The 24542-nt window shown below is 42.8% G+C and overlaps 1 protein-coding gene across 1 annotated transcript; it reads right to left on the bottom strand.

Moving 5' to 3' along the window:
• Nucleotides 1-18544: 18544 nt before the first annotated feature.
• MRPL22 (mitochondrial ribosomal protein L22) lies at nt 18545-24430 on the bottom strand (the record flags this gene model as incomplete). The annotated part of the gene is made up of 7 exons (XM_053991494.1): nt 18545-18843; nt 19975-20044; nt 20885-20962; nt 21274-21339; nt 22452-22587; nt 23769-23814; nt 24346-24430. Coding segments are annotated over 7 exons (693 nt in total), but the record flags the coding sequence as incomplete, so codon positions are not given.
• Between the last annotated feature and the right edge of the window lie 112 nt (nt 24431-24542).

The raw sequence follows: 24542 nt of genomic DNA, 5'->3' as shown, positions 1-24542 counted from the left end.
CCCTGTCCTGAGGCCCTGTGATCTGCCAAGGACTGCACGCACAGCAGCAGAGGGAGTTGAGGATCTCTCCATGGGGTTTGGTGCCTCCACAGCAGAGGCTCTCACCATGAAACCCTGGCAGTGAAAGATCCTTTTCACACACAGTTCTCCTATTTATTACAGAGTCACAGAATGGTTGGGTGTCGGAACCCAGAACGTCCCTTGGACATTCTTGGATGTTCTGGGCCCAGGTCAAAAACATTTGAGACGCTGGAATGCAGCCAGAAACCTCTGTAGCTTTGAATCTGATCCATGGCACAATTTACCAACCTTGCAGGAACAACAAGAAATCACAAAAGTTTAGATATTATAGTAGAAGTAGTCACAAAGTGAAAAGAAGAATCTTTGAGTGCTGTACAGGGCGGTTTTAGGCCTTGTACAGAGGGGTCTGAGTTTTGTACATGGGGGTCAGAAGTTCTAAGATAGAAAGATTTAGGCATGCCCTATCCTCCTCCTTTCTCCTTCTCATCCTCCATGTTCTTAGTAATGTTGATACTCACAGATTAGTTTAGAGTAGAAAGTCACCATTCAATATAGGTAATAAGCATTAAGAAAAAACTATAAACATTTAACACGTAATATATGATATAAAAGATAGCACCAGCCCCCTGGGCAGTCAAAGAGTGTCAAAGAGCCTGTCAGAGTGTGTGTGTGTGCCTTTGTCTGACCTGCTGAATAGACCGCAGCAGTTCAAGAAGAAAATCTTTTAGATAACATACAACAAACTACCTTGAGACCGGACAACTAAAGACTACTAAGTCTTTCTTTAAAAACATGAGTTAGAGGAGAGACTTTTCCACCTCTCATTTTCACCCCAATCTGGGGGTGAGCCCCAGCAGTTGGGATGGGGAGGGACCTTTAAAAGCCATCTAGTTCAAGCCCTCCCCACACCCAAATTCTTGAGATAAGCTTTCACCCTGGACATTCATTTCTACTAATGACGCTCAGAGCCTGAAAAATCCAAAGGCAGCAGAGCAAGCACACACACCCAGCAGCATCCACACACACTGAGAGCAGCCAGGCTGGTACCTCGTGACCCCCCTTGGGACAGAGGAGGGCTCGAAAGAGAAAACCTCGACCCGGCAGCGCTGACGTTATCAGGCCTCCAGTACAATATTAAATTAGAGGCTTGGTAGTCCCTCTAGGACCACATACTTGTATTTGTAATACAGCTGAGCTACACTTAAAATGAGGACTTGTGAAAGGAGTAGGCTACTGTAAAAAGAATTAATTTTCTGTACTCCAGATCAGAGCCGTAGCACTGAAGTGAGGTTTTTGGAAACAGATGACCAAAAAGCAATAAACTTATTAAAAATAAACTTCAGCTGCACAAAAAGGGTGAAATAGTGACATGTCAAAGGTATGGTGCAGTTAAATGAACAGGTTTTCTGTTTTGCAAATCAAAGCAAATTTCCCTGAGAAATGGATTTTTTTTTTTTTTTGAACAAATTTATTTTTTAGGATGGGGCACATTGGAACTGCAGCTTGACTTTACAGCATGGCTCTGTATTAAGCAGACTTTTACTAAAGAAAAGAAGTTATAGATGTAGTTAGCCAGGAAAAAATTAAAGGATTATTTTGAGAATAGTTAGGCATTCAAGACCTTGAGAGACATTGCCCGGCACAGAAAATGCTGTGGAGCTGCAGATTTCAGTGCATGGTGATGATCATGCCTTGAGCAGAGGCACAGACCCTGTTCAAAGGTGAGTGTCCCTTTGCCCAGTCTGTTTTTTTGCCACTGACAGCTGTGGTTTGCACATCTGGCAGGTTGCAGCAAGGGCACATCCAGTTTATTCCAACCTCTGGCCCCTGCTCCCTGAATTTGATGACACAGACCAACCACTTTCATGTCCTGTCATAGGCACCTCCATCAGGTTCCACAGGTCCTGTGCATCACCTATTCTCAGCCCCATTGCTCCAAAAATATGTGTGCTTTTATCAAAGTCCTAGGGTTTGATGACCAAAAAGGTCTGGCTTTTCTCCCAGCCTGATGCAGACAGGTCAGAGATTCATGATACACCTATGCACATGATGGTAAGAGTTTTGTACCTTTGAAAACAAACAAATCAGACATTTCCAGGAGCTGCAATTCTTCAGAAAAACATCAGGCAAGGACTTAAAATTAAAATGGCAGAGCCAGCAATGGTTATGTGCACCCAAAACACATCCATAATGGTGAGGGGGAAACTGCCTCACCCTCAGGCCTTGGAAAAATTCATCCAGTCCCTGCGGTTTTCCAAAGTGACAAGGTTTTATTTACCTAAAAGAGATGTATCCGGACTTTGATGAGCTCTTGCTGCTTTTTAATCTATCACTCAGGGAGCTGCTCTTGCAGGGAGCATTTGACACTGAGTGAGAGGCAGCAGTGCCTGGCAAAACCTGACTTGCCTGTTTTCACAGAGGCTGTGTTTGAGCATCCATCAGGTGTGCTGTGCACACAGCCCAGCCAGACTCTGCTCTCTGGCAAGTTTGGCAGACATCACAGCACTGTCTCTCACTCAGAGAGAGTGTTTTTTCTTCTCTCACTACTCAGATGAAGGAGAAACTCGAGGAGACAGTCATCCTTCCTCCTCACACCACTTTTGCACTTCACGGTAGCAGTGTTGCTGAGTTCTACAAAGTCTCCATCTTTTTCTTGCTCTGAATGTGGTAGGATGAAGCAATTTTATTCCACCTTTAATAACACACAAACTGGCATTTAATTTTTAATGCTAGCTTAAAACCCAGGAGGTTGCTGGGCTTTACAGGTGAAATCAATCTCCTCTTGGGTCATTTAGAGAGTTCAGGAGTCCAACACCACTGCTGGCAACTAATCCCTTCCTCCCTCTCTCAAACACCCTTTGAATTTTGCTGGACTAAAGGCAGGGGTAAGACTAGGCTCCTGGAGTACTGCAGGGACCATAAACCAACAGGAATTAAAGTAGGATATCCATGCCAGGTTACTGAGCCCATTTCCTGGCCAGTGCAGTTCAGTGGCCCACAACACATCCCCTTTATCTACAGCTCTTGAACAGAGCTTGCTGCTGTCCCTTTCTGGTCACTTGGACTTTGCAGCTCTTAGGATGACCTGCAGTCTGGTTTGATCCTACCTGAAAAGGCTGTCTTGTCTAAGAAGAAGAAAAAAAAAAAAAAAAAAATGTATGAAGGAATAGATAAGAACATATTCCTGCAGAGATGAGTCCCTGAGGTTTTAGGGTTTCATGCACTACCAGCAAGTTCACCAGACTCATGACATGGGTCCATACCTCCAGTGTTTTAGAACTTACTTTAGAGAACAGACTGCTTTTTCTACTCTTTGGATTTTCTAAAGGGAAAGATCAAGAGACTAGAATTGAAGAGCGGAGAGGGAAAAAGCCACGAATAGGATCAGTTCCAAGAATATCAGCTACTTGTCAGCTCTGCAAAATAGCTGTTAATTTACAGAGGAGAAGTGTGCAGGTTCCTTCAGAGCCATACGTCAAAGCTGTCTCACTATGATACCTGCCTTTACTTGGCCTTCATATTATGGACCAAAATGGATTTCTCTGGTTCTGGATAAACTGCACAAGGGTGATGTGCACTGTGATTTATGGCTGCAAGTGCTTAAAATGCCTCCCACTAAATTTGTAGTGACCTTATCACACTATTAAAACCTGAAGTAAATAAGTGCACTGAGTAAAGGTTAACAACACCTCCAATAAAACAAACAGCAAACAGAGGGGATAGGAGATTCTCAATCCCATCACCAGCACAAACCAGGGAAAGAAACTGCTGCAAGTCCTGGCAGCACCAGGGAGGATGCAGAGCCATGCAGAGATAAGGAAAGTGGTTTAACACCTCAGCCCAGCAGCTCACCGAGCACGACAGCTTTGCTGTGACATGCTTTCACCTCGGGGAGCCCCTGGATCAGGATCTATAATGAGCCCAGGCTGGGCAAACACAGCAGCACAGAGGCTCCCAGGGCTGCCCCTGTGCACAGAGCCTGCATCGAGCTTCAAAGCCCAAAAACCACTGAAGAGGACAGAGCAGTAACTTCTTATGGCTCTGCAGCCATAAGAAAATCCTTTTGAGGAAAAAAAAAACCCTTTATACTGTGGTCTGAAGAGAAAGTCATCACCAAATCTATCTCAGAGTCTTAATCAGAAGCTGAGTATTTTCCCTATAGTAACTGGTTTATTTTCTAAAAGACCATGCCCAGGTCATGCCTTCTATTGTGTCTGACAAAGATTTATAAGTTAGCAGATACCTAAATAAAATTAGTATCAGGAAGTAGAGGAACACTTGAAGGTGGACAAATGTAGACACTGATCCAGAGAAAGAAAAAGAAACTTTTAAGCCACTGATTTGAACAGATTCTTTACTGGTTTGTAGAGGGAGACATTCTCATCTCCAGGTGCCCCTTGTTACAGCCAGGTAACAATAAAGTTTCCTGCAACTCAGAGCATCAGAACACACCTTGCCCACCAGAACTCTAATAAAAACAATTTATGAAGGGGAAAAACATTTTTCACTAGAGAGCCTCAAAAAAGGTGTTTTAAGTTAAAAAGGGGGGAACAAACCAATTTCTTAATGAAAGCTGAATAAATTTTTTTCTATTTGGCTTCTGCAGTTAGAAGTGGTTTTTTATTCCAAAATAAATTCTCATTTCCCATTTCATGTAAGTGTGAAGTTCTGAAAGTTTCTCTCCATACATTAAACTGCTTGAATATAACATTTAGTACTCCCAGCCTCATTTTCTCTCTGATACATCAGCAAAGGTGAGTCAGGTCATTAGAATTTCCTTTCTTTTTATTCCAACAGCAGTTGTGATCATAAATTCATTATTTTCATAATTGCTCCATTATAATTTAGTAATAGATTCACATTAATTTCAAAAGTCCTACTATGAGGCATTATCCAAACAAAATAAGAAACAATTAAAAATAAATTTATCTAAACTCCTATTTAGAAAGCATTATCCAAACAAAACAAGTAATATGTAGCATGAAATTTATCTAACATCCTATTAAAAGTGATAACTTTGAGGCCAAAGAAAATATTTTACATAAAAGCACACAAGATAATTGACTTTTTCTGCTGTGCTGTTGAAGCACAAAAGATAGCCAGCACTAGTGCTAAATCAGACATGCTGAGCAGCCACAGGGGCTTTACACCCCCAGGGCAGATCCCAGCAGCCCACCCAAGACCCCTCCTCTCATCCAGGCTGTCTCACCCTCCCCAGTAACCTTCCTTTAGGAATTCAGAGATTTATTACACCAGTAAGAAATTCACTTTTGCCAGGACAGCCAGGACTCCGTAGGAAGCTTCTTCTGCTACCTCCAAATCTCCAGGTTAAGAAACTCCTGCTCTGGAGTTTCTTAACCTGGAGCTTCTGGAAGCTCCACGGGTGGTGTTTCCTGCTGCCAGCCCCAGCAGGTAACCACAGCCTCACCTGGGCAGCTCCACACCCCCAAAACCCCCAGCAACAGCTGTGGGGAGAAGCTCTCAGCACTTAACCACAAACCCTTTTCACCTGGTCTGACCTGGGTCACTCACTCAGGAACAGAGTATTTCAAGGAGAAAATACTCTTAAAGCCAAGGCACCTGATGCTCCTGCCTGCTTTGTCCAGTGTTCCTGCACTCTCCTTGCAGAAAGCACAGCAGATTATTGTTTGTCCCCTAAGGCTCCCAGACCTTTGTCTCACCACCTACTATCTTGAATCATAAACTGTGTTATTGTTTGCCACTTCAGGGAGCAGCACACACCTGAGCCTTGCCTTGGGCTGCTCTTTTCACTGTCCCTCCATTGGGTTGTAGCCACTTTTAATTTAAAACCCTCACAATTTTTTTTTTTTGTTGTTGTTGTTTTAGCATGTGTTGAACTGTTCTTGCTGGAGAGGTGCATTTTCTCAGCAGTAATGGAACTTGTATTGATGCAAAGCCTTCTGTATAACAAATGCAAGGTAACCTTAACATGTTTCTGTATGTCTCAATAACTAGGTCATGTTCAGCATTAAGAAAAAAATGCTGCAGATCAAATTGCTGTCTACCATGCCCCACAAGAGGAACTCACAGCATCATTTTATATGATTTACTTGATCTCAGTGTCCAGTTTTACATCTGAGGATGTATGTCCATGGTCAGAAACATATCAAAGCAAACACTTAACTCCACCCATCAGTTATCTCCTGCCTCAGCCTTCCTGAAATGAGTCATTAGCTGCATTTCATCTCTTCAGTTCCAAAATTCAGCTGCAAAAATGGAACCCCTTTGATCTTAGATTGCCACTAATTCATAATTGATAACCCAGTCTGGAAGGAAAGGAAAAATTCGTCCCCATTAGTTGTTCCACTTAATATGTTCTGGTGCTTCAATTATGCAAAACCCAACTCTCAGGGCCTGACTGCTTTCCAAAATGTGAGCCAATGGAGGGAAGAGAAAAACCCAGATCGAATTATTCCAGCTGTAAATCTTTGTAATAGCATAGATGTCACGGGAGCAATACTCAACACTGAACAATTCTGTTTGTTTTCCAAGCTGTTCCTTTGTAGAATTCCCAAGGCATCCATAAATGACTCCAGAGAGTTCAGTGGAGGACTCAGGACTTGGTTCTCCCTCACTTACATTTTTTTGGTCAGGCTATTAGGCTGTGAGTTGCAATGACCCTTTTTGGCCCAAGGCACTAAAAGCCTTGGAGCTGGTAAGTGAGTAAGCGAGGAGGAATAATTAACACAAGTCATTATGATCTTTATTTTGTAGAAGAGAAACTGTTACTTCTTTCTGTAGACCTTTGAATTATAAATGTTCAGAATATGAGCACAATGAAGAAAACTGCAGTGGGCCAAAGTGTGGTTTTTTGCTGGGAGACTGACAGAAGCAGGACTACCCAGCAGGGAACTCAGCTGAAAAGGCACAGATGCCTGCAGCACCTCATGAATAACCAGAAATCAAAGATATGGATGTGTCTGTACCTGTGTTCTGTCACCCAGCAGGTTGCTGGGCTTAAAGAAGAATCTTTGGGCTTGCATTTCTCTCAGACAAAACTGTACAACCACGCAGCAAACTCCCAGGAATCAGGGGAAATTAAAGCCTGAAATTGCACAGGTGCTGGTCAAGATCAGGAGGATCACCTGTTGAGGACATTTTGGTTCCATAGTTCTCCAGAATTCACCCACATTAGCAAAAAAAAAAAAAAAAAAGAAAGAAAAAAAAAAAAAGAAAAAAAAGAAAATAAGTAGTTTAATTTTCTACTGGCTTGTGTCAAGTGACTGATGGACTTCGTGCTTTAGGAAGGTGGGAGTTTTCCTGGAGTAGGACCAGGATAAGCTGCCTTTTCTGGAAGGCATCACAGCTTTTCTTTTTCAGGCACCTCCAGGATCTCCCCTCTTCCTGTTACTGATTTCTATAAATTTCAATCTCTTTCACACTTGTCCTTAAACCTGCTGAGCAGCTCCTGACACTGCTGGGAAGCCTGGGAGGTTCAGAGTATGAAGGCAAGATCTTCCTTCCTGGAGTGAGCTATGCTAAAGAAAAACACAATTTTGCAACAGAAATTCACATCTGCACTTTTTTCTTATGTCCAATGAGTTTCCTACAGTGGCAAAGTAAAGTCAAAGGCTTAAGGCAAATGGAGGGAACATCTTCACATTGCATTTATTGCCAGAATGTGTCAAAGCCATCACATAAACCTCCTTGCATTTTCTGGTACATTTTAAGGGCTAAGCTATTAACCTCTTACAAGAATAAATCTATCGGGTTCTCCAGGCTTCCCTTGCTCTCTTATTACTTCCAGGTCTAAATCCTTTTGGCACTTGGAAACTGAGGGGTACCCCATGCCTTTTACAAACAGACAGATGCCACTTGTCCTCACAGACCACCCCCTTCCCCCTTTTCTTTTGTCATGTGCTGCAACACACCTGCTCTTACCTTTGCACTCCTGGTATTCTCATCCCCACCCAAATTTCTTCTCATTTCTCAAGAGAAATATATGCCTCAGCCTTGCACAGGTCTGTGAGAGCAGGAAACTCTCAGCTGCCTTCCTTGGGCAGTGCAGACCCTTCCCCACCCCTGTCCTGCAGGGGACAGAGCTCTGGCTTTGCTGGCACACTTTGGGGATCCTGGATCGTGGCCAGCAGGACTGGGACCATTGATCCAGGGCCAGTCCTTGCCTTGCATTTTGCTTCTCCTGCTGTGTGTTTTCCTGTTGTTTTTATTTTTCACAGACACCTGGCAAAAGAAAAACAACCCTGCACCTCACAGACATTTTAATAATTCATATTCAACTTCAGTCACTGGAAGTTTAATAAACAAGTACTTATTAGAATAAAATAACTTCTTAAAGCGAGCACTTTTTAGGAATGAAATCACAATAATTACCTGTAAGAATATGTATGAATAACAAACATTCAGTCCTCCTGTTTTCATTGTTTTGTTCATTTGCATGAAAGACTTCCCCACTGTTCCCCTTGCCTCTGTTTTAGCAAAGACTTTGCCTTTAATGGGACTGAATATTCAGCTGGGTTCAAACCCAAATTTTTATGTAAAGAAGCTACTCATAGCAACCAGCACATCCTGGAATCCATTAAAAATAACAAGAGGGATTGGAATGAGATTATTTCAAGAGCTCTCTTGCATTCACAGGAAAACAGATTTATTGCACTTGCAGAGAAGCTCTCCCAGGCAAGGGAGATGCAGGTGATAACACTGAGTCCTCCTGGTTTTTCCTCTTGTCCACAAAGCAAAACCATGAGGATTTCTGAGCTAATTTCATCCCTGAAAACCAGCTTGCCATGCACTGAGAGCCTGTTATCAGCACCGCCTGTTCCTGCAGCCTCCTGCCTTCAGCCCTCCCTCGGGATGCATTGCAGGTCCCTGTGAAATTCCACCTGCACTAAATGGAAGCAACAGAGAATACTACACAAAACTAAAATAAACCAGATGCTGCTAAGTGGCAACTACAATAAAAACACCTGCAAGAGCCAGGAAAGCAGGTTGAAAAGCTGACACCCTCAGAGCAGGTAAGCCCAGCAGCCTCAGCATCGTGCTGCTACAAGCAGTGAGCACATCCTGACCTCCCACCCTTGACCCAATCACCTTCTCACAGGGCTCCAGTGAAATTTGGGCTCACCAAATAAAAAGCAGCGTGTCCCCCTAAGAGCAGAGCACAGTGCCAAATTGCAGCCTGCCACCTCAGCTGCCACCCCTCTGGGAGGATGTAGGCTGTGTTTTCATTCAAGGGAAGGGTTTTTTTTTTATTTCTCTCACTTAAAAATAGTTATTTTCATAAAAAGCATCTTTCCCACACTCCCACTCACAGCAAGAAAATGGAAAGTGATCCAGAGACTTTAGGTTTCTCCTTCTAGCTCTTGACAGGGGAGATTTTCAGGAGGAAAAAGAAACCCTGCTTTAACAAGATAATTAATTGTTTTGGGGGACATATGTTGTGGAACTCTTGAATGGAAGAGAACATGGGGATAGGAAAATGTTGACTTTCTCAACAGGGAAAAATAAAACATTTCCAAATCAGAGGCACACACACCCTGAGGCTGTAGCTGAATTTTTGAAGGGCAAGTCCTCAACTAAGACTTTCCTCACTGGCTGCCCTGCAGTGACCTCATGCAGCAGCCCCTGTAGGAGCCTTGAAGTCACCATCTCCAAAGGCACAGGCTGGGAGGTGCCTCCCGAGCAGGATGCACATTTAACTCCAGGGCTACAAACACAGGCCAGGTGAAGGAGCAGTGTGTTCTCCTGTGTCAGGTCACACATGGCCTTTCAAGCTGCTCTTCAAAGCAGAACATCTTCCTTTGGACCACAGAGCCACAGGCAGCTCCAGCTTAGGGTTCTGGGGAAAGGTTTGTGATAGAGGAGCCCTGATTAGAAGCCAAATGAAGCAGGGTAAATTTGTAGAGGTTTTAAGAACAAGTTTTACTGATTGCCATGCACCCTTAAATGCTGAAAGTCTGTTGATCCCAAAGGTCTGGGCTGCCAAACAAAAGTCACAGGCGCCAAGGAGGTTTTCTTTGAAGTCTTGCTTCTAGTTGCTTACAACTTGCATTCCTCAAACTAAATGAGCTGCAGTTTGGCTCTCTGTAGATAAAGGTGTCACATTTGCACCATACCCAAAGAGCTCCCAGAGCTCAGTCATTGCTCTGCACCGTGCAGGTTCCTGCAGGAGTTCATCCCTCTAAAGCACAGTGGGGTCTTCTGGCGAAAGGCACTAAGTCCCATGTTTTCCTGCACATCCCACACCTCAAGTTTGTTGGTTTTTTTTTTTCTCTAAGAGCAAACTAAAATGAACTGAACATTAGTGTGGCTTAGTTCTGTAGCAGATCTTTAGCTGATATAAATTAACAGAGCTCTGACCCATATTCCTCATTCACACTTCTTGCCAACCCAGGAATGGGGAGTGAAACACAGCCAGGAGGAGTATAGTTAACAAGAGCCTTGGCTTCAACAAGGTCAAGGACTCATCTTTCACCTTCATTTTGATAACCCTCATGCCAAAATCAGAAGAGAAAAGAGGCATTTATTTCATTGTCCTGGAGTTCATTCACTCTGTGTTTTATAAGAGCCTATGTTTTAACTTTGTGTTTTCTGCCAACTCATTTTCCCTGGTGCACTGGCAGAGAAGCACACCGGGCACAAAAATCCCAACAAAAATACTGACCATGTTTGGATCTAACCTACTTTGGGAATCTGGGATGCAGAGGAAGTTGAACTGGCTACCCAGTTCCAGCTGTTAAGAGTGCCCTGGCTTCTTTTAAAGCTTATTTATGTACAGATCAAACAAACAGACTTCCAAGCGCTTTCAGTTAACTTTGGTGCCAAACTTTGATGTCTTCACCATTTACAGTAATCATTTTTATGTGCATTTAATATTATTTTTTAGTCCAAAATACTATACATAAAAAGACCAACTTCATTTAAAATACGCAGCATTTTTGCTATTTGAAAACACTGCATTTTTAATTTGTTTCTTATCAGCAGAGTACTTCTGGGGCAAGGAGAACATCAAGTTTTTAATGCCTTTCAGTTGATTTAAATTAATATTTTATGTTTTTATTCAAAAGAGCTGACTGATAGAAGGGTGCTGACATTTTTTTCACACTCTTTCTGTGGCATGCGTTATATGCAAAGTAATGGTGATTTCTTAAATGTTTGGTGCTTTATTCCATGATGAGTACCCGGAAGATAACATTTCCACACTGTTTAATGCACTTGGATCACTGCTCAAATGCCCAGGCTGGGTAGGAAAGGGTCCCCAGTGTCTCAAGGTTAAGATTTTTATCTCAATATATCAAACATTTGTTTTAGAGGCAAACACTACCTTTGTGTGCTTGGAAGCCCCATCCCCTCAAAACAACAAAGCAGGGAAGTGTTTCCCTCCTTGGCTCTGTGTCTCTGCTGAGCTCTTTTTGAAAAACATAGAAAGCCAGAAAGAGAAGAGTGAAACTTTTAATCAAAAGGGCCCTGAATGATTTCTACTGCATTTAATAACCACTTCATCACTGTCTCTGGATGAAAGTGCTGTATTGGATTCCATAGCTGACAGGAGTGGTGAGGCAGAGGACAGTCTTCAAATTGGGAAGCTGCACCCCTCTCCTTTTAAAATCAATGGAGGAGGAGTATCTGAAGTTACTTTTTCACTGCTGAAGGCTTCCCCTTCCTTTAACCCAGGTAGCTCAGAGGCTGGTAGAAATGTGGTACCTGCAGGATGGAGCTCAGAGAGGATTCACTGGGGATGCAAACTCAGACTATCCCAGTTACAGCTACCACAGTCACAGACAGGATCTGGAAGTGTCTGGAAAACAGGGGGTGTGGCAGGCACATTCTTCTGTATCTCAGGATTATTTAATAGAGGAGCACAGAGGAAAGAAAGAGAAAACAATTTCTATTTCTGCTCCATGTTTTTCCCATGTGGAATGTGTTTGGAGAACTGTTTACCTGGGGTGATTGCTTGATTGGATTCTGGTGAGGATTGTTTGAGCCTGATGGCCAATCCAATCCACCTGTGGCTGGACTCTCACCAGAGGGTCACAGGTTGGGAGTTAGATATAGTAGTTAGAAAAAGTAGGTATGTAGTTTTAGTATCTCCTTTAAATAGTATAATAATATATTACAGAATAGTTATAATAAAGAAATCATTCAGCCTTCTGAACTGGAGTCAGACATCAGCATTTCTTCCCATCGGGTTCACCTGCATTTACAATAGGGGGGAACTTAGAGGAGGACTGTAATCACACAGCCAAGTCCCACACAGCACAGGTTTCTGCAATATTAGCACCACATTTTTACAGAAAGAAAATATTATTGCCATTATCCACAAGGGCAAAGTACAGGGGAAAAAGTTTTTCTCTCTAGGGCAGATGGAGGAGGAGGAGAGAAGCGAGAAGAAATCATTAGTAAAATAATTGGCTGCCTGCTTTGCACAGTTGCCACAAAATGTTTATGCTGTCAGTGCCATGAGGGTATTGACTTGCCAAAGTCACAGCTGTGCCAAGGAACTGTCAACCACGGGGGCTGCTGTTGCTTTTCACCTTGTGGGTATATGATGCACCCCTGAGCCATCGCCCCCATTGCCCTGCTTTCCCAAGAACCATATCAGAAAGATTTATTATCAGCCTCCTTCTGAAACCTAGGATTTTGGCCCCCATGATTGCAATCAGGAACAACCATAACATCTGAAAATATCTCTGAAAAATAAAGATAGGATGCTGTGTGATAAAGGATCTGAATTAAGTTTGTGGAGGGTTTTTTTTTTAAGTGAGTAATAAGTTGGAAGCTTCTGTGTCAGAGAACAAAAGACCTGTTGTTTTTCCCTGCTGTAGATAGAAAGAAATGTTAATATCTTACATTCAGGCAAAATGATACTGAGTTTATTCCAGGAGTGTGCTGGAGTGGGGCAGAAATGTCACTTTATTAAAGCAGTTTTTTTGTTTTTCCACCTCATTTTCCAACTAACTTTAACAAAACACAATTTGAAGAAGGAAGGATGCCTTTGTTTTGTATCAAAGCAGATGGATGTAAAAAAGAACTCCTAAGATACCCAGAAGTGGTTAACTGAACACGGGCAATCATTGCAAAAATACCATCCAGAAGCCTCCCTTATCAGCAAGAAATCATATTAAAGAAGGGCATGGTCTGGGAAGGAAAGACATGCACCACACAGTAACTTACTCGTACATTCCATGTGTAAAGAAAGCTTCTAAGAGCACCACCCTGAGAGCAGCTGCAGCTCCCTGCAAGTCCTTGCTGCTCTGGGGATGGTGAGCACACTCAGCACACAGCAGGCTTTGCCTCTCATGGCTATCTCAGCCCAAAGCCAAACTGTTAAATGAATAAAATCCCTGCAATCCCTGCATACTAGATCAGGACACGAGAAGATTGCCCGTGTTGCTGAGAGATTATCAAGTGAATAAATCTAGCATGTGACAGATAAAACAAATACCCATTAAAAATACAAATCTCTCAACACTAGGAAGAGAAATGCATTCCCAGCACAGACTCTGAAAGCCTTCAAAAAGACAGGCATATCCAGCATCAGAACAGATGGAGGAGATGAACAATAATTGCTTTCCGAGTATCCATCCCCACAAAAGCAGTGAGTACAGGCCCCCTAAAGAGACAGATAATAAGAGTAAAAGAAAAATAAAGAGTATCTCTGAAACACCTTGGACTTGATGAGAACAGCTGGGAATTTCTGCTATGAAGTGTGACATACTAGAGACAAATGCAGACACTTCTGGCTACTCAGCCAATAGTTTAGTTGGTATGGCCTTGATCTTAGAAATTTCCTCTGACTTTTGGAGGTAAGAGAGGTGTAACTGCACCAGACTTCTGATTCTTGCTCTTGACTCCAGTCAGCCCAAAGTAAATCCAAGTTTCAAATAATTTTGCCTCTTCCCTTTGCTGATTTTAGAATCCACCTTCCCTTCCTAAGGGCACCTCAGTTCTGGTTGTTTCACACTCAAATTTCTCCAGATAGACCTTGGTCTAGAAAATGAAAATTGTCTTGCCACATTCACCTGTCAAGAGAGAGGGCAGCAGCACGAGGCTTATTATTAATTACTTAATCAGCCACTTGTGGGGGTTTCTGGGCTCATGCCAGCTCTCCCTTCAGAGTTTTTGGACAAACAGTGTGAGGGGCAGGACTCCTGTGCACTCTCCCAAGCTGTTTCACTACACCTGATTTATAGCATGACACTACTTGTTCTAGCCCATAACCTTGAGCTTGTAAACTACACAGGAGAAAATTTACTAACTACTGAGTTCATCTTAATGCACTCTTGGGAATCTTAAGTGGGGAAAAAAAGAAGGGAAGGAATTGAGCATCTAGAGGAGCTGGTTTTGAACAGCAACCCTGTACTGGTCCAGTGCAGTGCATCTCACTCTGCTTCCGTTTAAATAAAGTTTTAATTTACACAGCCAGCATACAGTAAGGACCCATGTTTATCTTGCTCTGAAGGTAATAATCAATAGGAGAGCTGTAGACACATTTCCCAGCTTATTAGCTGCACACATGGATGGAGCTTCCCACAACAGCATGTACAAATGCCTTTACTCTACTCTTAGCTGGCATCAGAGTTTGATTAATAACAGAAGACAGAAAACTGGTTTGCAACTTTTCTATTAGGAGAGAAAATTGTCACCCACATAACAGACAAATTCCTAGCAGTAAAGGAATGTAAACAGGAAAGCACTGAGAGCTGGATCATGGGTGCCACAGCCTTGATGGCTGCACTGCTGTGCAATACACACAAGCACCACCCACAGATCCAGAAGTTATTCAGATGCTCTGCCCCACATTTTTGGTCATTTTCAAGTGCAAACTTTTAGGTTAATTTCCTCAGCTCATATTCTTGAGGTGAATGTCTAATTTGCCCAAGGAAGAGTTAGGCTCTCCTTGGCTCGTTCCCTTCAATGGCAGCCTGCCCTCTGTACTAATTTACAACTTCCTTGAAACAAGCAGAGAGTGTTGATGTTACAGAGTAAATACAAAATGAACTCTGCATTCACTGACTATTCTCAAGAGATATCTTGCTCCTTACTTCAGTCTAAGTATTCAAAAGTCAGACCCTGAAACTTTCTCCTCAAGTTATTTTTGCCATGTAAGGCTCCAGCAAACAGCAATTTGAGTGATTATTTCTGCCATTACAGTCTCTTACTTTGTTCAGCTTTTAATTATTTTAAATTACATGGCTGAAGTGCTGCTGGATAGATGTCATTCAGCAATAAAGGCTTGTTCCTTGAAGAGCCTGAACTAGGGGCCTTTTCAGCAGGACTGTAGCTCATGCTGGGGAATTTCACACTGTTTCTGTGGTTCACTGAGGACATTAGGAGTAACCTTATTTCTATTCAAAGCAGAATTGTGTTTGCAAATTACTTTCCAGCATCCCAGCAGTGGATTCTCAGAGGGACTGGGAGGAAGCAGTGACTCCTGTTGTTCCTTCACTCCAGTGACTGAAGGATTTCCCAAGTGACAGCGCATTGCAGAGACAGGACTGTCACACAGCTCCTGTTTGTGCCAACAGGGAATCACAGGATTTGTACTGCACAACCTTGCTCGAGCCAAGTTCACACCAGGTACAGCAACACAGCTGAAGCACTGGGCAGAACACACCTGTCAGTGCCCAGGTACCAGCTGAGCCCTCATGCAACCCCACCGGAGCAGTTCCCAGCACACACCTGGGCAGAACCAGCAGTACCCAACTCTCCAGTCACTGACTCTCACACTCTCATTTATCTTCCATGTTTAAAAAAGGATGATGATCATTTTATAACTACAATCACGAGTCTTTCTTACTCTGCTTTTGATGAACCACTTCATTAACAACTGCCCAGAAGTCTTAAAAAGGAAAAAACAAACAAATAACCACACACACCCATAAAGATATCAGGCTGCCTGACTAAAGTACTACTTTCTCAGTGGATACTTCAAAATGTTTATGAACAAGCCCAACAGCAGGTTTACAAGTTTCTCCTCAGTTAAATCTCACATTGCTGAGCAGAGCTCACAGTTCTGCTCTCCAGATTTCCCTGAAACCTCACTACACCTTCACAAGTACTTGCTCCTTCTGCTGTTTCTGTACCACCAGCACAAACACACACCAGTGGTGAGTTTACAGTGCCCCCAGATGTTACTCATGAAATCAGCACCAAGTAGAGGCCTCACTGCCTCTCCATCCCTTCTGGTGGCAGTTCATTTTAAAACATTCTTTTATAATAAATGATCTGCTAAAGGCTTATTGCAGTTAGCATGGAATTTTGTGTCTGAATCTGTACCAAACACCTGAGGTGCAGATGTACTATAATTACCGTGAAAGCACAGTAGAATCAAACCTCTAAAATTTATAAATATACAATTATATATAGAAATTACCAGTATAAAGCTGTGTCACTAGATCTTACTGAAATGGAAAAGGTTCAGGTTCCCAGCATTCTGATGGACCTACCACAGAAACCACTCCAGACATTCTTACCACCCTACCAGGGAAAGGCAGGGACCAAGCCAGTTCCTCACCTCACCCAATCTCCCATCACTCCTGTCAGACACAGCTGTGGAGCTTCCTTAGCCAGCACCATAAAGATCAGTTCTGGGTTATGCATGTTTAAGACAGCAGAAAATGCCACCAAGGCACAGGAGAATACTAGAAACATGCCAAAAATGAGTTTTCCCACTTACTGTCTTGAGGAAGAAAACAAGAACAAGCAACAACCTTGCTTTTTAACTGAAAAACTTTTTAAAGCCCAGGTCTGTTTGCTTAAAGGACTTTCAGGACCACCTGCAAATCATAAAGAAGTTGGAAGTCACATCCTCACTTCTCTCTCTGTCTGTGGATTCATAACCAGAGTAATGATATCTCTAAGGATGCAGCCTTCTCTGGAGCTCCAGAAATGATCTGAAGCAAAATCTACAGCATGCAGGAGAAATAGGTACTGGAATAAAATACCTAGGAGCCAGGGTTTAGATATTTACATGTGTCTAAGTGTAATATATGTGAGTGCTTATTAAATTTGGATTATTTTGCAATTTTTTAGTCTTCTCCCAGATCAGTGATCCCCAAAAAGATTATAAACAATTTAAGTTTGCTACAACTTGTAAGAGATTCACTCTGACAGCGGAGTGTAAGGGCAGCTGGCAGAGCCCAGCACAGCTGTTTATCACAGTACAACAGAAACAGTTCTTCAAACACACATCAGGGACTGCAGAGATAGAGAGTTTTATCAGAACACACCTTTCAGGCAAGTTACTAAATCGTGGCTTTACAGCAAGAAATGTGTTTGAAAGTGCACTGCAGAGAACCAGATTGCAATAGACTCCCATTAATGGAACTGAGCTCTCAATGTGCTTCTTGTGTAACTTCACTGTCCCCTAACACTCTAAACATCATGAAACCCTTTCTTCAATAGCCAAAAGAAACCACTCTCTAGCAACCTTTGTTATGACAATAAAAATAATGTGTTTCCTTACAGGAACTGTCCCTTCCCCATCATCCAATACTGATCAAAGTAAACACATGTAAGAAAAGCTACCATGAATTGTTGCAGTAAAAAGACCCAAGTGAGGTGAGCAAGCTCCCACTCCAATGTTCCCAGAATGGAAAAGAAAGGTCTAAACATCAGACATGTGCATGTACAAGCAGCTGCTCATTCTGTTTCTATGCTGATGTTCAACTCTGACCATCTTGGTTTGAAAATCTGACTGAGCAAAATGAGATTCCTCCTATCAATCTGTCTTCTTCTCTTCAAAGAAGTAATGATAAAAATGAGATTGTTTTCAGAGAACTGAAAGCCTGATTTGTATATGCAACAAGCCATTCTATATTAAATCCATGGAGGGTTTCACTTTCCTCAATGTTACAAAAGCAATTTGTTTCCAGACAATGCAGAATTAGTTCACTCTTTACCAAAAAAGCTTTTCTCCATATTTTGCCTGTTACCCACAATGAATTTCCAGAGAGAACAGCCTGAACTCCCATGCCTGTATCAGATTATTAATGCCACGGGCAAAATCCAAAAGAGTTTGACCATTCTGGAAGTTTTCACTGCTACCTCCTCTCTGACAAACTAAATATTGCCACCTACTGACTGCCAAAGCCTGAACTTCCAAGGATTTTTTAATTTCCCTCTCCCAGACACAATGCCCAAGACACACAATGAAGGCTGTTACAGCCCAGATAAACAAAAAAATTGATGTCAGATATTCTGAAATATTATTGTTACTTGGTTTTGTCCACTGTTACTTGTTCTCTTCCAATGTTGTAACTATTTTAAGATGTCAAATTTTAGTCTGAGGTTTGATCTTGCAGCATGACTGTCAAGCACACAGTTTTACAATAAAAGGCCCACCATACATAGCAAGAGACACCAAGCTTTATAACAGCACCATATGTTTTAGATTTGACAGTCCAGAGTTGAGCTTGAATGCTGTGGTCCAAATAACTCAGAAAAAGTAACATCTGCTGCTCCAAGATTTTTCCATACCCTTGACTTGACAAATAAGGAAAAACCCATGATTTTTCTCACATCATCCAGCTCCAGCAGCATCAAAGATGTAACTAAACCATGACTTTAATTAATCCTTTATATAATTACATTGCCCAACACGAGATACCTATACAGCCACTAAAGTGTATCACAGCGTGTGAACAAGGGTTCTGTTTCGCAGCTGCTGCACATATTCCTTTGCTTGGTCATAGCCAGTCCTTGGTGGCTCTGGGGGAGGAGGAGGACCTTCCACCAGCTTCACAAAGTAGTGGCACCTGCTGATTTTCATCATGCCAAACATGCCCTTGCCGTGGCACCGCAGCCGCTTCACGTAACGGCCCCTGCCCGTCTGCGACTCCGCTGAAGGAAAAAGGATAGGGGAGAGAAGATTATTCAGTCAAGAACAAACTGCTACAGCTGCAATAAAACACCTGTCTTGCCAGGATATTTTTCATGGCTGCTTCCAGAAAGTTAATTCTACTCGGGATTCTCCCCTCCATCTTTCTTCTGTTACATTTAGCAGATCACTGCTACAGAGGAACCCGTGAGCTGCATTAACGCTCTGCAGGAGCGCCAAAAAGGGGAATTTAGAAAGCAGGCACACAAAGATAAATATGTGGTGAAGGACAAATCACACTGAGCAATTACTAGATTATACAGCTCTTCTGAAGGTGGTATGTGTTTCACTGCCTTTCAGTAGTTTGTCTCATGAATTCCTGTAAAGCCTTACAGACTTCATTTTCCCTCCTTTCTCCCTTTATTGCATTCATCACAGGTATTTTCATTATCTGCACATCCAGTCCTGCACTACAGCTGAGCCTTCTTGTGGCAGAGGCCTGGAAGGCTCCAAAGAATTCTCATCAAATCTCTCTATAGTCCAGGTGACTTTAAGCTTATGAGGTCAGTTGAGTAAAATTTATCCCCTATTAGACAAAATGATAATTTTTACTCTTAGGTGTTTTGAGGCCCAAAGAAAAAACATTTCTCTAACATTTTCTAGGCTAAAAAGCACTTTAGTTATTACAAGCTAATCCTGCAAACCATCTACAGACAAGTCTTTTTATTAAGAAGTTTGCTGTCATTACCCATTTACTTTTATACTGTGTCTGATGGAAGTTTAACTTTGATCCTGCAAATCAAGTTGTACCAGCCACAGACAAAGCTTCCAGCATCTCTGACTGGCAACATTAAAAACTAGAAACCATTTGCTTCTTGTTGTTCAATCTTTGAGATTTGTTGCAAGCATCTTCCTCTTCAGGACGTTCTGTTCAACAGGGAGCAAAAATTCCACTCTCAGATGGATACATCTATCTTAGAAATGCTGCAAACATGTGCCATTCATGTTTTGGTAAAGTTAAGTTTAGCAGAAACTGTCCTCTATTCACTTCTGGTGATTTCAAGCATCAAAATCTTATTAAATATAACACATTTCCACAGGGTAGGATAGAGTAGGATGACATTTTTGTAATGCACTAAATTTAAAAATTGTACCTATGTGTAAGTTTGATTTGAATTCCACATTGTGCTTTCTTACAGCCATTTCCTGTGCTTCTAACAGAACCTGTAACAAAAGGAAAAGAAATGGAAAAACTGAGGAGGAATTTAAAGAATGCTATTTCTTATCTCTAGATAACGTGAAAGAAATTGCAGATTTAAGTCAGTTATAGAAAAAGTATTTTATAAAGATAAAAACTGTTAAAAGACAAGCATCTTTTACATAAGGAAGTTCCCTGCATAGAATGAAAAAGCCTCAGGACAATTTTATTACATTTTTGGGGAGGAAAGGGAGTGGAAAAGATAGTTTCCACCAGCATTTGTCAGCCTTCCCTCCACAGATCTTTGTGTAATTAGACATCTGACTAGAAATAAATACCAAGGTGGGCAAAATTAATTTGGTCTATTCAATATTTTCAGCTAATACAGGACATTTCTTTGCCATAATTATACCAGAAATCAACACTTCAGCCGAGACAATGAGTAATTTGAGAATCCAAACTACCACAGTGTATTCAAAGCTTTTGTGCCTTTACAGAATTTAGTCCTCTCCTTAATAATGTCCTTCATCTCTTACAGTTTAAGAACCAAAGCACACAGATGTAGCAGCCATTAGTGACCAGGATTCTGCACCTTTTACCATGAACTTAACACCAAGCAGAGAGGACACCCACATGGAATTTATCACCATGACAAGTTAGAACACTGAGCACAAGTGACCCCAACATATTCGTAAGTCACAACATCACCTGACTACAACAAAAACATGTTGTTAGAATGTGCTCCCAACAGGCTTACTTGAAACACAAAAACCCACTGAAGTAGAAATGCCTCCAAACTTCTGGTGACAGATACTGATTTTCAAGTTTTCTGGAAACCAGGAGTGTTAAAGAATACTGCTATTTACCTCTTTGATCACCTTTGCTCCCTTTTTGTCACTGAATTCCAGCTGAGCAAGAGCCTGATCAATGGACATTCCTTTTATCTGCAATCAAAGTGGTAAAATTAACTTCTGCATTTACAGGTATTTCCTTTCTCTTATTCAGAAGACAACATTTAAATTACACTGCTATTATAAAAACAAAAATACCGTCATTTCCTTAATTACCACTTCTTCAGTGTAATACCTTACAGCTAAACCAAACAAACAGCCATTCCCTGTCCAGATCCATGCTCATCCCCAGGACTCTGCTATAAAGATGCTGATTAAACTGTGATTGAATGAGGCTCTTAAGACAAATGCAGCAATTAAATTTTGCATTCTCTCAAGTACAGCACAAAGTACTCTTTGCTTACCAGTTTTGCCAGATACCACATCTTATCTTTGCTGTATTTTATTTCCCTCCTACAGTGATATATTTCCTAGGGGCAAAAAAAAAGTTAAAGGATGAGTAATTTTGCTGTGAAAACAGGAATGGAGCATCCATGTCTGCTCCACAATCTATTTTCTTACTAGGAATAAAATAGGAATGGCTCTGCCTGCTATAAGAACAGCACATCAGGCATAGCTTTGACATTTGAAACTGAAAGCACTAAAAAAAGGTGCTGGCACACAGGAAAGTTTAATTTAATCTTATGACACTTAGCTTATAAGCAGAAGTCCCTGAAAAGGATAATCAGAAGGTTTATCACCATCTTTTCCTCTCATTCTCCCCACTTTAGAAGCAAAGATTGACACACCCATTCAGCCTTAAAAATATAACCCTGCTGTCAACTCAACTTACTGGGAGAGCAAATAAACAATATTACCAGAATGAACTTAATTAGCCCTTGAGAAGTGAAGAGGGTTTCAAGTTTGATTAACACAAAGAGCTGCCTCCACAGACCCATTTAACATTACTGCTAACAGGGACCAGCACCAGCTGGTAGAATCTAACATCAATGCAAATTTGAAAGAGATGGAACTCTTGATAAACAGGTAAAACACTGTCAATAGCTGCATTTTCACACACACTGCATCACTCCACAGCAGGGAGTTCTATGTCCTAGGCCACAATGTTCACAAAAGCAACCAAAAAATGCTCATGGCCCACAAAACACTTGCTTAAAAAAAACCCATTTCTTTTCAGATGTAAATGCTTTTACTTTGCTGAGCAGTGTGTCTAACGAAGCCACAACATATTCATTCCTAATGAAGAAAAATGCTAACAATGCAATTCCAGAATATCAGTTCTTGACAGTATAATTTCTACCTCCTTCTAGTTCAGAAACTTCTGCAGAGGATGGGCCCCTTAGAGCTTGAGCCACACACTGAACAGGTGATCAGCTCCCAGGAACTCAAGGCTCCAATATAATTTAGAGATGGAAAGCATTCCAAGTGATATCAACTTCTACAACACAGCCAAAAATCCTAAATAATGAGCAAAGAAACTTTCAAATCAGTGCCCTGTGCAGTCACCCTGTGCAGACAGTGACAATCTGCTCAGAAATTGCTAAACATTCTCAGGTGAGGACATTCACAGGTGCATCCTTACAGCTGGTCTGCGAGGCTCTCCAGGCAGCTGGGGAGGGTAAACAATCCTGTTCTTCTTCTCCCACTTCCCAATTTTCTGCAGAGATGTGCTGGTGTGGATGCATGACAGAGGAAAAAGGCTGCCAGGTGCCAGCCACCTGCAAGGCAAGACCACAGCTTCAGCTGCTGAACACAGGAGTTCTTTGTCCCTGCCCAGTTTATCTGGAAAACTGTGAACTTGCTGTCTTGAAAAAGAGAACCAGCACATTTATATACTCAAAAAACCAAACTGTTAAATCCTTTATAGTTTCTGCTGAAAGGGCTTTTTAATTCAGCAAGAAGACTCAAGCTTCCTAAAGCAAACCATGAATGTTGGTGTGAGATTCCACATTAAGTGTCCTCAGACTGTCACACAGTCACAGCCACCTCTGTTCTGATGCTCTTGTGGGGTTCAGGACTCACACAAACCATTTATACTTTCCATACTTGTTTAATTTTTACCAACAACATATTTAGCAGTGAAAATTTCTAGTTTTCAAGGGGCTGAATATCTCAGAGCATTAGAGGTTTATAAACACTGTGACATTTGAGAAGAGAGGTGTTCTAAACTACTTCCAAAAACACAATCAAGTCAATCCAAAAACCAGACAGCTGAGAGCAATAAAATCAATTTTCAGGCAGTTTGCTCAGCTCAAATTCTGAAAAACCAAGCTACATTTTGCCCCCTGGTGCCTGGATAAAGCAGCAGTGGGCAGCCACCAGTGACTACAAGAAACAGATGAGTTCAAGACCAAACACTGTGAGTTTTCCTGAGCCTTGAACATCTTTGTGTGTGTGGCCAACCTGTGCAAAGCATCTTAAAAACAACAGGCAAACAAAGCATGCCAAAAGGGCAGTGTACAGCATTGTTCACAGTAATATGTGAGCAGAAATTAGCATAATATACGTATTTCAATGTCATGGAATATTTTTTCAGGTATTTGCAGGGATGCAGCTGGCAGTTCCAGTGCTCCTACAGCACAGCTATGGGATTGCTCCTGAATGAGGGGAAACTTCAGCAAGTAAGGAAAGCAGTGACTGGGGACAGCTCAGACACCACGTTACTGTGACCTGAACTGTGAAGTCAGAGAGAATATGGATGTCCGACAGAAAGAAGTGAGGAGAGAGACACCTCCATCATGGCACAAGCTCTGAATACACAGAAACACCACAGGGACAGAGAGTGACCCACAGCTCCAGGGCTGGGTGAGCCAGGGGACCCCAGAGCCCAGCCCCAGGTAGCCCAGCAGGGCAATGCCTGTCCCACTGCCCGGGGCACGGGTGGCAGAGCCAGACTCACCTCTCTGGCCGTGCCCAGCTGAGGAGACCCCGTGCCCAGGCAGCACCTGAAGGGAAGGGAAAGTGAGGGAGGCATGAACAGAATGATAAAATCACAGCATGGTTTGGGTTGGAAGGGACCTTGAAGACCACCCAGTCCCACCCCCTGCCAGGGCAGGGACACCACCCACGATCCCAGATTGCTCCGAGCCCCAGCCAGCCTGGCCTTGGACGCTTGCAGGGATGAGGGGCAGCCACAGCTGCTCTGGGAAACCCGTGCCAGGGCCTGCCCACCCTCACAGGGAAGAATTTCTTCATAATATCTAACCTAAACCCGCTCGCTGCGAGTTTGAAGCCATCCCACTCATCCTGTCTCTCCAGGCGCTTGTAAACACTCTCACTCCATCATTCCTGGACGCTCCCTTCAGACACTGTAAGGCTGCAACTTGGTGACCCCGAAGCCTCTCTTCTCCAGGCTGAACAACCCCCATTCTCCCAGCTTTTCCTCATGCGAGAGCCGCTCCACCCCTCCGATCAACCCGGCGGCCTCCTCTCCAGCGAGAGCCTCCCAGAGCAGCGCCGCGTCCCCTCAGCCTCACCCGCGCTCAGCGCCCAGCGCGCCGCCATCTTCCCGGCCTCGCTTTGCGGCAGCGCCCCGGGCGGGCGCGCGGGCAGGGGCGCGGTTTGCGACAGTTTGCGGCGGCGTGCGCGGCGCTCGGCGGCAACGCCCGGGGCACGTGGGGCGGCGCGGGGGGACCCGGGGCGATGGCGGCGGGAACGGGGACGGGGACAGGGA

The sequence above is a fragment of the Vidua macroura genome, chromosome 15 (assembly GCF_024509145.1).
Source record: "Vidua macroura isolate BioBank_ID:100142 chromosome 15, ASM2450914v1, whole genome shotgun sequence".
NCBI classification, from domain to species: Eukaryota; Metazoa; Chordata; class Aves; order Passeriformes; family Viduidae; genus Vidua; species Vidua macroura.
The sequence above is the reverse complement of the archived record's forward strand: the minus strand, read 5'-3'. Positions and strand labels throughout refer to the sequence as shown.